The sequence below is a fragment of the Scatophagus argus genome, chromosome 8 (genome assembly GCF_020382885.2).
Source record: "Scatophagus argus isolate fScaArg1 chromosome 8, fScaArg1.pri, whole genome shotgun sequence".
Classification (NCBI taxonomy): domain Eukaryota; kingdom Metazoa; phylum Chordata; class Actinopteri; family Scatophagidae; genus Scatophagus; species Scatophagus argus.
In genome coordinates, this window is record NC_058500.1 from 2007074 (window position 1) to 2019318 (window position 12245).

The 12245-nt window shown below is 46.7% G+C and overlaps 1 protein-coding gene across 1 annotated transcript in view; it reads left to right on the forward strand.

Annotated features, from left to right (window-relative positions):
* The window catches only part of LOC124062752 (nucleolar protein 4-like), a 103235-nt gene extending 91503 nt beyond the window's left edge, over positions 1-11732 (forward strand). Inside the window, exons 7-12 of the mRNA XM_046395683.1 lie at positions 3106-3569; positions 5636-5833; positions 6459-6647; positions 7832-7945; positions 8565-8796; positions 9284-11732. Of these exons, the coding sequence (XP_046251639.1) occupies positions 3106-3569; positions 5636-5833; positions 6459-6647; positions 7832-7945; positions 8565-8796; positions 9284-9528 (1442 nt within the window). The 3' untranslated portion in view covers positions 9529-11732. The remainder of the gene's footprint in view (positions 1-3105; positions 3570-5635; positions 5834-6458; positions 6648-7831; positions 7946-8564; positions 8797-9283) is intronic.
* The last annotated feature ends 513 nt before the right edge of the window (positions 11733-12245 follow it).

Consider the following 12245-nt stretch of genomic DNA (forward strand, 5'->3'; position numbering starts at 1 on the left):
GGGGGATTTGTGTCCAAGCGGCAGGAATTAGGTTGGCCTTCGCCTCTACGCATGAATACCCCTTACACACTCATAAACACACACCGCCGAGCTTCTCCTCCAGGTCCCAGGGCTTCCCTCCCTCCCTCCCGTCTCCCTTTTTATTCTCTCTTTCTCGCTCTCACATTCACGTCATGCTTTATTAACATGAAGCGCAGAGAAGCAAGGCCATGTAAGTGTAATAATGTAAAAAAGCAAAGACCGCACACACATCATGTAAGTGGTGTGTGTGTGTGTGTGTGTGTGTGTACACTGAGATGTGATGTGATGGTGAGAGCTGCAGGAGAAAAGAGACACAATAAAAATAAAAAATAAAAAATCTCTCCCACGTGCCTGCCTCCATCTCTCCACCCTTCCCCCTCCCGTCCTCCATCACAATCCTCCCTCTCTCCTCTCTCCTACTGCTGCCCCCACCCTCGAGCCATGACCCCCCCCTACCCTCCCCCCCTCCTGACCTCTTTCCTTCTGCCTGGCTCTCTATCTTTCTCCCCCCTCTCTGCCTCAGTGCCTCTCGACCCATCTCTCCCTCTCCATGCAGCGGTTTGGGCTCCACCCCTCCCTCCCTCCCTCCCTCCCCCACCGAACGAATGGCACAGTCAATACCATCCTCAGCCCCCCCCCCCTTTCTTTCTATACATCACTTTCTTTTTCTTTTCCTCACAGTCCAGTTTCTGCTGCAGTTCTGTTGACTCATTCAAGTTACCGTCTTCCTCCTCCTTCGCTCTCCTCCGATTATCCTTCATCATCATATCTGTTTGTTTTCCGTTTTGAAACATTCATCCACTAGTGTCACTGAGTCTCTCTTCTCTCTCTTCCCCCCACTTATCCCACTGCGTTTAAACACTGGACTAAAACTGAAAATTGAATGTAGGCTGAATAATTTCTCTTTCTCCATCCTCCCCCAGTGTGTCTTTTGGCGAGTAGGAAGCCTTCAGTTTGTGTGTGTGTGTGCGTGTGTGACTACCCGCCAGCCTGCTTGGCACACACCATTTATTCCATGATCGGTTATTTGGTGGGCTGCGTCTGCCTGAGAAGAGGAGGATGCTGAAGCCGCTTTGGCAATCAACACTGAAGCATTTAACAGGAGCAAACCTCCTTTTCTTTAGTGTGTAATGAGAGTCGGCCATCGGGAGGTCAGAGTGGCAGCCTTCCCAGCCTTAAAGAAAGATGTCCTTCAGGCTTTTCACCCAAATGAAACAATTAGTCGGTTGAGAGAAAATGAGCTGCCAGCTTTAGCTGATTTCATTTTTCAAACAAAAATGTCCAACATCTGCTCGTTCTGGCTTTGTAAAGATCAGATTATTCTCTTCATAAGTGTTGCACAAAACAGTTGAATTTGAAGCTGTCCCTCTGGGCCTCGGAGAAACTGGGAATCTTGTCAGTTTTTTGGTTTTATTATTTTTTGCTGTTTTTTTTACACCAAACGATCAGATGTAACTGATAATGAAAATAACTGTAGATTGGAATGAACTGTCTCACCAGTGGAACGAAGGTCCACCTCGACCAGCTGCAGATGCTGCTGATGTGATATACTGCATGTGTTGATGTGATGTGTAGTTAGTATGTCATTCAAGGGCCTTGATATTTGAAGTACAATTTTCTGATGTTATTTTTTGTGCATTTGCTTACTCACATTAGTAGGATCCATAATTTTGAGAGTTTGAACTTTGACTTGTGGTGGTGTTTTTTTTTCTTTCTCTTGTTGTTGTTGTTGTTGTTGTTGTCGTACTGGAGTAACAGATCTTTAGACACGCAGCTGAAGCGAAACATTCCTGATTGTAGCTTTAAACTGAATTCGCACTCTGACACTGTGTCCACCGTAAACACATGGATGGCAGGATGAGGAGGACGTCGCTGTGATTCAGAGAAAGTGGGAGGAAGACAAGCTCGTTGACGACGATGATGATGGTGATGATGACGAGGAGGAGGAGGAGGAGGAGGAGGGTGTGTGTGAGGGGCCCCTCTCATAATGCAGGCTGGTGACTGTGTTATTGTCTGGCCAGGCTGCAGACTGCATGGGTTTAATCAAATAAGCAGACATGTTTCTGTGCAGCACAGCCCTGTAACAATGGCCTCCACAGCAGCTGCACGCACACTCCCTCTGAGGACTCACACTGCACCTCATTCATAGCACCAAACCACATCCCTGGTGCTCTGGAGAAACGACTCGAGCAGAAACATGGAAAATCCCGAGTGAAAAAGCAGCTGCGTGTTATTTCGTTCACCCTCATTTTGAGAGCTGGTACCAGGAAGGCGTTCTGAACTACTTCTTATTCCACAATCATTTGAAGGACTCATTATGTTCTTCCCACCAGCAGACGGACGGCAGATAATTTCCTCATATCACAGTCCTGCTGGCTACAGGAAGACAGTAACTGTCGCTCAGTTTCGTTCCAGCTGTGAGACAATTATGGCTGCCGTGATGAGAGTTTTTCCTGTGCAGAATGATTCATTATTTCCTTGTTTAACCTTCGGTCTGCGTTGTGTTGGACCAGCACTCGCTTCAGTTTCTGTGTGGGCTTTTCAAAGCCTGGTGAACCAACATGGAAACCCATCAGTCATTCAGGCTGTTTGTGATACTTTGTCCCCCCCATACAAACTCTGAACGCAGCATAATTCAATCCGAGAGTGAAGCGTGGAGTTAATTCACAGCTGTGGCTTCTTCGTGAAGGCAGCCTGCCATCTGCTGGCCGTTAGAAATAGCTGTGACCGGATCTTGCGTTTCTGTGTCCGTCTGTGACAGCAGCCGTGTGAGAGCTGTCTGTAATCAGTCTGTAAAACTACAGACGTGTTGTTGTGATGATGCTGTCGTCACACAGCTTGTGTTCCCTGTGTCACATGTTCTTTCTGCAGCAACATGCTAACACAGCAGTGATGGTGATGATGATTAACATGATGTGGTGCACAATGTGTGTAGTTTGTCAGAACTTGTCAAAGTTGCGCCTTCTGCTAAGCAGTTGTCGAGTTAAAGTTGTTTGTCTGGATTCTTCTTCCTCTGCAGTAGTTCTGTTTAGGTCAGTCAGTTTGTTTGGTTTGGTTTTCACCTGCCTGTGTGTCTCCTTTCAGAGGATTCATCATCAGAGAGTGGCAGCGGAAATGGCCTGCCCACGCTGACCCCCCCCTCCTCCACTGTCACGGACGGCGCCATAGTCAGGGAAGCCGAGGTCATCAATGGCAACGGAGTCCCCGCTCCGCTGGACTTCAGCACGCCCACTTCCTCGTCGTCATCGTCCGAGGACCAGCAGCCGATGAACCTGAGCGACCCGCCCCCTCAGCGCCTGCCCCTGTCCACCTCACACCTGCCCGTCACCGTGTCGGCAGCGGCCGCTGCTCTGCTCGGCGCTCTGCATCCCAACGCGCCCGAGGAGCTCCGCAGGAAGTACCCGCTGGCTGCCAAACCTCCCCTGGCCCCTCACCCGGCCCTGCCGCTGCCGCACACACACTCCCTTCACACACATAATGCACACACTCCCAACACACACTCTGCAGAGCTGCGACTGGACCGAGACGGCAGGGACTACGGGGGCAAGGTGAGACACCCAACTTCACCTTCACCTGACCTGTAGGGCCTTAGCAGCACAGACACAACAAGAGCAAGCTGGTGGATCAGGTTCAAATGCAGCAGCCTCGTTACAGTGATTTCACGGCTCTGAAATCCCGTCTTGACTCAGTTTGGGGTTGACATAAATCTTTTCTTAGGACAGGAATTTAGCTGTTACAAAATCATCTGAAGAATTTTCTGAATTAGGAAGAGATGAGATCCAGTGACAATGAAGAGGAACAACAGGAGGGTATGAGATATTAAGGCTCGAATTGTAGCCATTGGAGAAGCTAACACTGTTAGCTTCAGCATGTTAGGTTTTTTTAGGTTTTCCCTGATCATGTATTTATATTTAGTTATTAATGTAGTCACAAATTAGCATCCAGGCCTCCATAACCAGCAAAACATCCAGTTTGTATACTCAACTTGAGTAATTGATCTGTAGAAAGCTACTGCTAGCAGCCAGGCCACTTAGCTTAGCATAAAGGCTGGAAACACCTAGCCTTTATTTTCAACGGTAGTTTAAAACATTAATACCTGTAACAAGGTTCTTTGTCATTTTTACACTTTTTTACTGATAAAACATGAAATCAGGTAAACATGTTAATGTTATTGGTGCTTTATAGGTTGATTTTGTTACCTGCACAGAGCACAGCTAGCTGTTTCCACTCTTTGCGTTAAGCTAACCTGCTGACGGTAGCTTCATGCTTTGATATGGTATGAATCTTCTCATCAAACCCTCGGCATCTCCCCAAGATGCTGAACTGCTCCTGAGCTACAGTCACGTTCAGTGTCATGTTAGTGAGTCACGATGTTAGCAGAGAGATTTGAAATGTTCCATACAGCCAGTAACGACTGAAACCATTTGAGGGGCTAAGTTATGAAATAACTGAAAGGGAAATATAAACATTTGAAAGGGAGGTTTTGATAAAAAGAGCCAGCCAAACAATGTGAAGAAGATTCCATTGCATTGTAACGGCTTCTCGTCTTCCCGCCTTTCAGAAAAGGCCATTTACCTTTATTCACACAGAGAAAAGAAAAACCCATCGGAGTAAACATAAAATCGCCGTCACGTTTCCTCACATTGTTGCCTTTGCACAGGGATTAATAGCAGAACCTGATGAACAAAACACGACGACCTCGGAGGGAAAGCATTACCACCCGACAGTCTGCAGAAACTCAGCCACATACAGAAACGCTGTCGGGTGGACATCAATCATTTTTTATTTCTTTGTTTTTACCAGATCATCGTCATCGGCGTGATTTTTTACCTTTATGTTACCTTCTCCTGACGCATCTCTTGTGTTTTCGTTATATGATTTTAGGCAGTCTTGTTGTGTATGCAAATAAAATAAATTGTAGCACCAAACACAAATTAACAGCTATGTTAATGTTGTAAAAATATTCAGGCTGCTAACCAGGAGGGATCAGACACACAACAACACTTCATGATGAAATTAGAGAAGAACAAAATCACGATCAAGAAACTCAAAGTTGTGATTAAGAGTCTGAGATCACGAGATAAAACAGGTTAATAATGCTGGTTTCCTGCAGGTGAGCTGCAGTAAAGACAGAAAAGAGGAAGATGGAGCTCCTGTTGCCATGACAGCAAACACCCCAGTAAATGCTTCCAAGCTGCAAACGAACCTTTTACTCCCGTTTCCTCTTTGCGCTGTTGGAGGTGAAAACTTTTCATCTGCTGACTGTCACTCAGTGATTTAACATCTGCTGGAGTCTGTAGCTGCTTTTCGTCAGTGAAGGCTGAGATGAAATTGTTCCCATTTGGTGCTGTATTTTATTTGTGAGGTCGTCCTTTATTCCTTAGTTTACTTACTTACTTAGTTACTTTTTCGTGGACTGATATTTACCTCCACCAAATATCCAAGTCTTTCCATTTAAGGACCTTCTTATTGGCGAGCTCTCACATCCTAATGACGCTCTTAATTAGTGTTTACTGAGGACGCGTCCAATAGTCCACCGAAGTGTGTGTAGATGGTGCAGATGCATATAAACTGACTGACTCACTCCACATTAACACTGTTTGTGTGTGTTCAGTCCCCCCAGTACAGTTCGGGCGGCAGCTACGACAGCGTGAAGATGGACTTGAGCGCAGAGGACCTGTCCGTGGGACGTCATGGCAGCCAGGTTGCCCCCGACGATGACGACGACGACCACGACCACGATGACCACGACGACAATGACAAGATCAACGACACGGAGGGAGTCGACCCTGAGAGACTAAAGGCCTTCAATGTAAGTTAGAGACGTTTTGTTGGGTCAGACCTTCAGCTCTCAACAACACCGAAGAGCTGACGGTCTGTCCCTGCTTTAGAACCTGTCAGCGGCGCTGGTCACATGGTCACAGGATGCACATGGAAGAAACACGCACAGGAAACACGTGTGAATTCTTTTATACTAACAGTGGGTTTGTGCCGAGTCTTTTTGACTCTCCTAGCTTTGTTTTGTTTTTTTTCTCCACATTTTTCTTTATCGTTCACCACAGCAGGCAGATGTTTTCAGCACACAAGATAAACCAGTGGACACGACCTGCCCAGCGCCAACTGGTTGGCTGAAAAAGTGGAACATCTAGCAGCTGCAGGAGGCCAAAGAGCCCCTGAAGCACTAGCCAGGCTAAGCACAAATTAACAGGAATTTTTCAGAATGGTCAAAGTATGAGGATACAGCAGAGATTTCTTGAGGTTAAATTACTTTTTGTGGTTGAGGTGGAGCAATGGCCAAAAATTAAAATTCAATTAAAATGGCCAATTAAGCAGCCAATGTAGCTTTGAAACACACACACACCCATTCAGGACGACAACAAGCTGCTTCGCGCACAAGGTCAAAAAACTTACCAAACTGCTGTGTTGTTTTCCGGCAGATGTTTGTGCGTCTGTTTGTGGATGAGAACTTGGATCGGATGGTTCCCATCTCGAAGCAGCCCAAGGAGAAGATCCAGGCCATCATCGAGTCCTGCAGCAGACAGTTCCCAGAGTTCCAGGAACGCGCCCGCAAACGCATCCGCACCTACCTCAAATCCTGCCGACGCATGAAGAAGAACGGCATGGAGGTACCGCATCCGTCTCAGCACGTCACTCAGTGCTTGGAGCCAACCATTACTTTCAATATCACTTATTTTACTGATGAATCACTTTTCCATGAAACATTTAACTCTTACCAGCAGTCCAAAATCTGTGTCATCTCCAGTTTATCAGCAACGTGTTCAGAGTCAGTACTTCTCATTTGCTGATTTTTTTCCTTTGTCACTTGTTATTACACAATTTTCAGTGAGGTGTGCTTTTGTTAGTAAAAGAACATGAGACAGGGTGGAGGTTAGTGCAGGAGGTGAACGTAATGAATGTGAAGATGAGCCAGTCATTCAAATGTCTTGGCTGCCCCCTAGTGGTGAAACGTGATGCTGCACTATAATTCTTAAACTGTGCTATGATGCCGTACTGCAGTCATCGGGATGGTAACAACAGTAATCACCTGCCGGTTTCTTACATCCAGATTTGGAACAGAATCGGTGAAGCTTAACAGGATTCATCATTTTAAAAGGCAGAGAACTGACAGTGAAACGTTTACTGTTAGGAACTAAACCTGTGAATTATAGTTGGTTCTTTCTTTCTGAATCAAAGGAAGCCAGAAAGAAAGAACCAACACAAACAAACTGTGGGTGTTTCTTAGCAGTAAGTCAGAAGTAAATCCAGCGAGCTAACAGCTGGGTGCCGTTGGTGTGGTGGTTTTAAGTGCATCCACAGCATCGATGTAGCCTTCTTAAGTTCAAACGTTTGAAGGTAATAGTCTTTCTGCAGACTGATATGATCTTCAGAGTCCCTGATCAAAACTGAATCTGTTGCAGCAATCTGTTGTTCAGTAATAACAGACCATAGAGCACATGTGTCAAACCAGTCCACAGGAGGGCCAGTGTGGCTGCAGGTTTTTGTGCCAACCAACCAAGAGCACACCGTTTGACCAATCAGCTGTCTGAAGACGGAGATCAGTTGATTAAATGAGTCAAGTCTGGTGTGCTGCTACTTGGTTGGAAAGAAAACCTGCAGCCACACTGGCCCTCCTGTGGACTGGTTTGACATGCCTGCCATAGAGTATCAGAGTGTTTAACAAAGCTGTGTGATAAAGTCAGGGTGTCACTCCAGCGTAAGAATCTAAATCCTGTATCTAAAGCCAAACGTTTTAAGAATCAGCTGTTGCTCTGATAGACTCAATAACCTGATTCTGGTCTGTCGTCTGCAGACTCGTCCCACTCCACCTCACCTCACCTCAGCCATGGCTGAGAACATCCTGGCTGCCGCCTGCGAGAACGAATCACGCAACGCCGCCAAGAGGATGCGCCTTGAAGCCTATCATGTAAGAGAGCGTGTGTGTGTGTGTTTATGATGTCCAGTTAGTTTTTAAGTCTTTATACCATGTACTGAGCCATTGGTTTTTACAATACATGTATTATTAATATACAACTTTAATCTGCTCATTATCCCCGTCACCCAACGGATACGTGAAGGACAAATGTAAGTTTGGTGACGGGAGCCTGAGGTCACGTGCTGTGGCTGCACACAGCTTTCAGAGCTAATTAATGTTGTGTTTGGTGCACAGACTCGTGCTCTTGCTATGGAAGCCGCTTAGCACGCTTTCAGCATCAGAACTCTATTCATGATTAATAAATGATCCTGTCCTGGTAATCAATAGGAAAATGAGTTCAGGACACAATGAGTCACCAGCTCATCACCAAACAGAGCTCGTCACATCCACTGTTGACAGCGAGTGTTGGTGGAAAACGTTTTGATGAAACCTTTACCTTGTTAAAGAGAAGAAAGAGTCGACGTCAAAGATTGTCTTACTAATTCTGAAGAAATTTAGCATTACTATTCTTCTTCTTACATAACCCAGGGTTCTCAGCACAGTTACATGTCTGTCCACACAACCGTCTGTGTGGTTTTCTGAAAATAAAACCCTGTTTCCTCTGCCTCAGGATGAGCAGATCTCTCTGGACAAGCCGTCCGTCGGCGGTGGCGGGCTGAGGGAGCCGGCGTCCCTCACTCACTCCGCCTACTCCCTGGCCGCATCAGCCTTCTCCTCCCAGGACACCCCGCTCTACATCAATGGAGCGGGACTCAGCTATGCTTACCGTGGGTACCCGGGCCTGGGCGCCGCCATGCAACACCCGGTCTCCCTGACGAGCGGCGCTACCGCACAGAGCAACGGTGAGGGCGGGAGAGGAGTGGGAAGGAAAGAACATTTTGGTTTTGGGATGAATGAGGAGGAGATGGTGAAGGACTGTGCCTCAATGATGTTGTCTTTCAAAAAATCTCCATCAACATCGAAAATGTGTAAGAAGAAAGCAGAAGCAGCCCAAGCTGACCAATCACAGTTGGATACAGGTGGTCCTGACATGTAGCTGCATCCTTACTGCTACGGTTATAACCAATAAACCCAGTTTGCTTAGCTCACTGCTAACTGCTATATCTAGACAGGATTTCTTTCACAATGATGGTCTTTAATCTTCTATCATGTTGAACTGACTGATCTTTCTAACCCTCTTCTTGTCCCTGTTTCTCCTCGCCTTCTCTTCCTTTCACCTCCTTCATGTGTCCTTTCCCTCCTGCACACCTGGACCTGCTGTACTTTTCATGAACCTTCACCTCATCCCTCCTTTTCTTCATCTATGCTTCTCCTCTCCATCGTCCTCAGGCCCCACAGACCTCAGCATGAAATCTCTGTCCTCTGCCAACATTGGAAACTCCTCCTCCACCTCCATCAACAACAGCCTGGGTGGGCGGGGCAGTGGAGGTGCAGGAGGGGGCGGGGCCTCCACCCAGCTCAGCCAACCAGAGATCACAGCCGTGCGTCAGCTCATCGCCGGCTACCGGGAGTCGGCTGCGTTCCTGCTTCGCTCGGCGGACGAGCTGGAGAACCTCATCCTGCAGCAGAACTGATGTGGGGGAAACGTGGGAGAACACACACACGCGCACACACACACACACACACACACACACACACACACACTCACACTCACACTTCCCATTCTGTTTGACTGGTGTCCGTCTGCGCCCCCTCCCCTCCTCTCTCCCCCACCGCCGCTTATTTTTGCCCTCCCTTCTTTAAACTTGGCTTTGTTGGTTCCTCCTCATCGCTTTCCATCTCTTTGGAAACTGTGGTTCATGTTTGGAGAAAAAGTGGGACCCTGGGACGGAGGGAGGGACTCCAGTCCCACCCCAACATCCCTCAAAACAATCCCCCACGGCTTCAGTCCGTCGCTTCTGCCAGAGGAGGGGAGGATCAGCAGATGACGTGAGGAGAGCGTTGTGACTCTGGAGGAACCTCTTCCTCTCCTCTCTGGAAGCACCTCACAATCAGCGCTGTGGAGGGGAGGAAGGGGGGAGGAGAAAAGAGGAGTAGATTGGAGATTGGATTGATTCTGTTTCCTCCTTGTGGGTGAAGATTTTGAGCTCCGTTGCGTGGAGTTTTGTTTGCCTGAGCGCCGTGTGGCGTTTAGAACAGTTTAAAAGATAACGAAATGACGACTCCCTGAGTTAGCACCACTGAAGCTGTTTGCTAAAAGACGAGTGCTTTTGATTTGATTCAAGATTTAGGTTTTTTGGGAGTCCAGTGAACGTTTTGTTTTTTTTTTGTGTGTTGGTTTTTTTGTTTTTTTCACTCTTCCCAAGTGACTGAAGGAAAGAAAAGCGGTTTGACTTATCTTAAAAGATAGCACTAAATCCTTCTGAGTCCCGAGGGGCTAAAGGATGAGACAAAAGGTGTTTGAAAACGAAAAGGAGGAGAGAGAATCTTTTTTTGTGCTCGCTTGTATATAAGCTCTCTGTGTCCTATAGCACTTTCCCCTCACCCTGATCCTCCCCCGCGCCCCGACACCCATCCTCCTCACCCCTTTTACCCAGGGAGCAACTTGCTACTTATGCATCCATGTTGATCACCAGGAAATACCTCAGATCAGACCTGCCAATCACATTTTCAGTTTCACACACACACACACACACGCACACGCACACACACTAGTAAAGTAAATGGAAACATTCCCATCAGAAGCCAGTTTACTTCTCCTTTACCACCTGATGTCTGCAAGGTTTCTACATTTTTGGAGGGAGAATCGAACTTTGTTGCGCAGAGTCCTGAAACGTCGAAGCATTTCAAGAACTTTTCAAGCACTCGAGTCTTTAACCTTTTCTTTCGTCTGTGCGGGTTCATTTGTGTGCTGCTGTATATAATCAGATCATCTTGAAAACATGAGAAGAGATGTGTGCGTGTGTGCGTGTGTGTGTGTGTGAGCGCGAGGGGAGGGGCTTTCTTAAAAGAAAGGGGGGTTAAATGTTCATTACTGGTGGCAAATTTTACCTCCTGCTTTGACTTTTTACAAATGTAAGACGCCAATGAAACCTCAGCATTTTCCTGTTAACCCCCCCGCGGCCCTTCTCTCTCTCTCTCTCTCTCTCTCTCTCTCTCTCTCTCTCTCTCTCTCTTCTCTCCATTGGACCTACTCTTCACCTCTTCTTCGTGGACCTAAACATGTTCCTCCTCCTCCTCTTCTCCCTGGTCGGGTCCAGGTTTCAGTGGAGAGGAGTTCTGCTCTGTCTTACTGTGTTTCTCTGTTAAACTCTGAGATGGCCATGTTATTATTATTATTATTATGATTATTATTATTACAATGAACTTTCATGTTGCTGCTGCTATATAAAAACCGGACCTTCTGCCATAGACCTGAAACCTCAACAAAGGCGAGCGTTAGTTAGCCGCAGTGCCCCGCCCAAACCCCACCGACCAACCAGCCTCCTGCGACCTCGACTGCAGAAATGACACAAGGACTCACCGAACTTCAGTGAAAACTCTCCTGCGTCCATCCGCTCACCTGTCTTTTCTTCTCCCTCTCGGACTGGTTGGTTGGTTTCTTTGTTTTCGCTTCACAGGGCTTGATTCATGTCGTGTTTTGTGACTTTCTAACTGTGAATTGTTTTGAGTCGTCTTCATCCTGTGGCGGGTGCAGGGACGTATCAGTGCAGTCGTGCACCTCCACTGTCAGGCCAACAGGTACACGAGTATGGTTCAGTGTAAAATACTAATTTCTTTTGTGAGGGGATGATTTTATTTTGTTTTTTTATTTTATTTAATTTTTGGTTACTTTAATCCAGACGTAAAGAAAAGAGATGGCACTAAATCACTGCAGATAACTTTAAACCTGTCAGGTTTTGCTTTCAGCCATGTTGATGTCACCACATGAAGGTAGATTTTGTTTTCTTGCCCAGCAAGTAAAAAAATGATATTTATTAGGTGCCTGTTTGCTCGTGCAGCCTCCGGTGTACCTGTTGTTCTGGTTTAGAGTCAATGCGCAGCCTGTTTGGTGAAAACGTTTGATGTCCCTTTCTTGGAGCGAGTTAGATGAGAAAGTTGACTCCCGGCCAGGAAATCGTCCAGTGCTTAACCCCCGTAAAACCGTGACTTCATCCAGTCTCTATGCTAAGCTAAGCTAACCAGCTGCCAGCCTCACCTTTAATATTTGACATACAGACCAATGAGTGGCATCAACCGTCTCTACAAAATGTTTTAAATCGTTGAATGATCGCCGACGTTGGTGAGAAGCAGCTCTAGTTTTTATTGCTCTGTTTCATCTCCTGTCTGCTTGGAGTTAAAGATTCTTTTC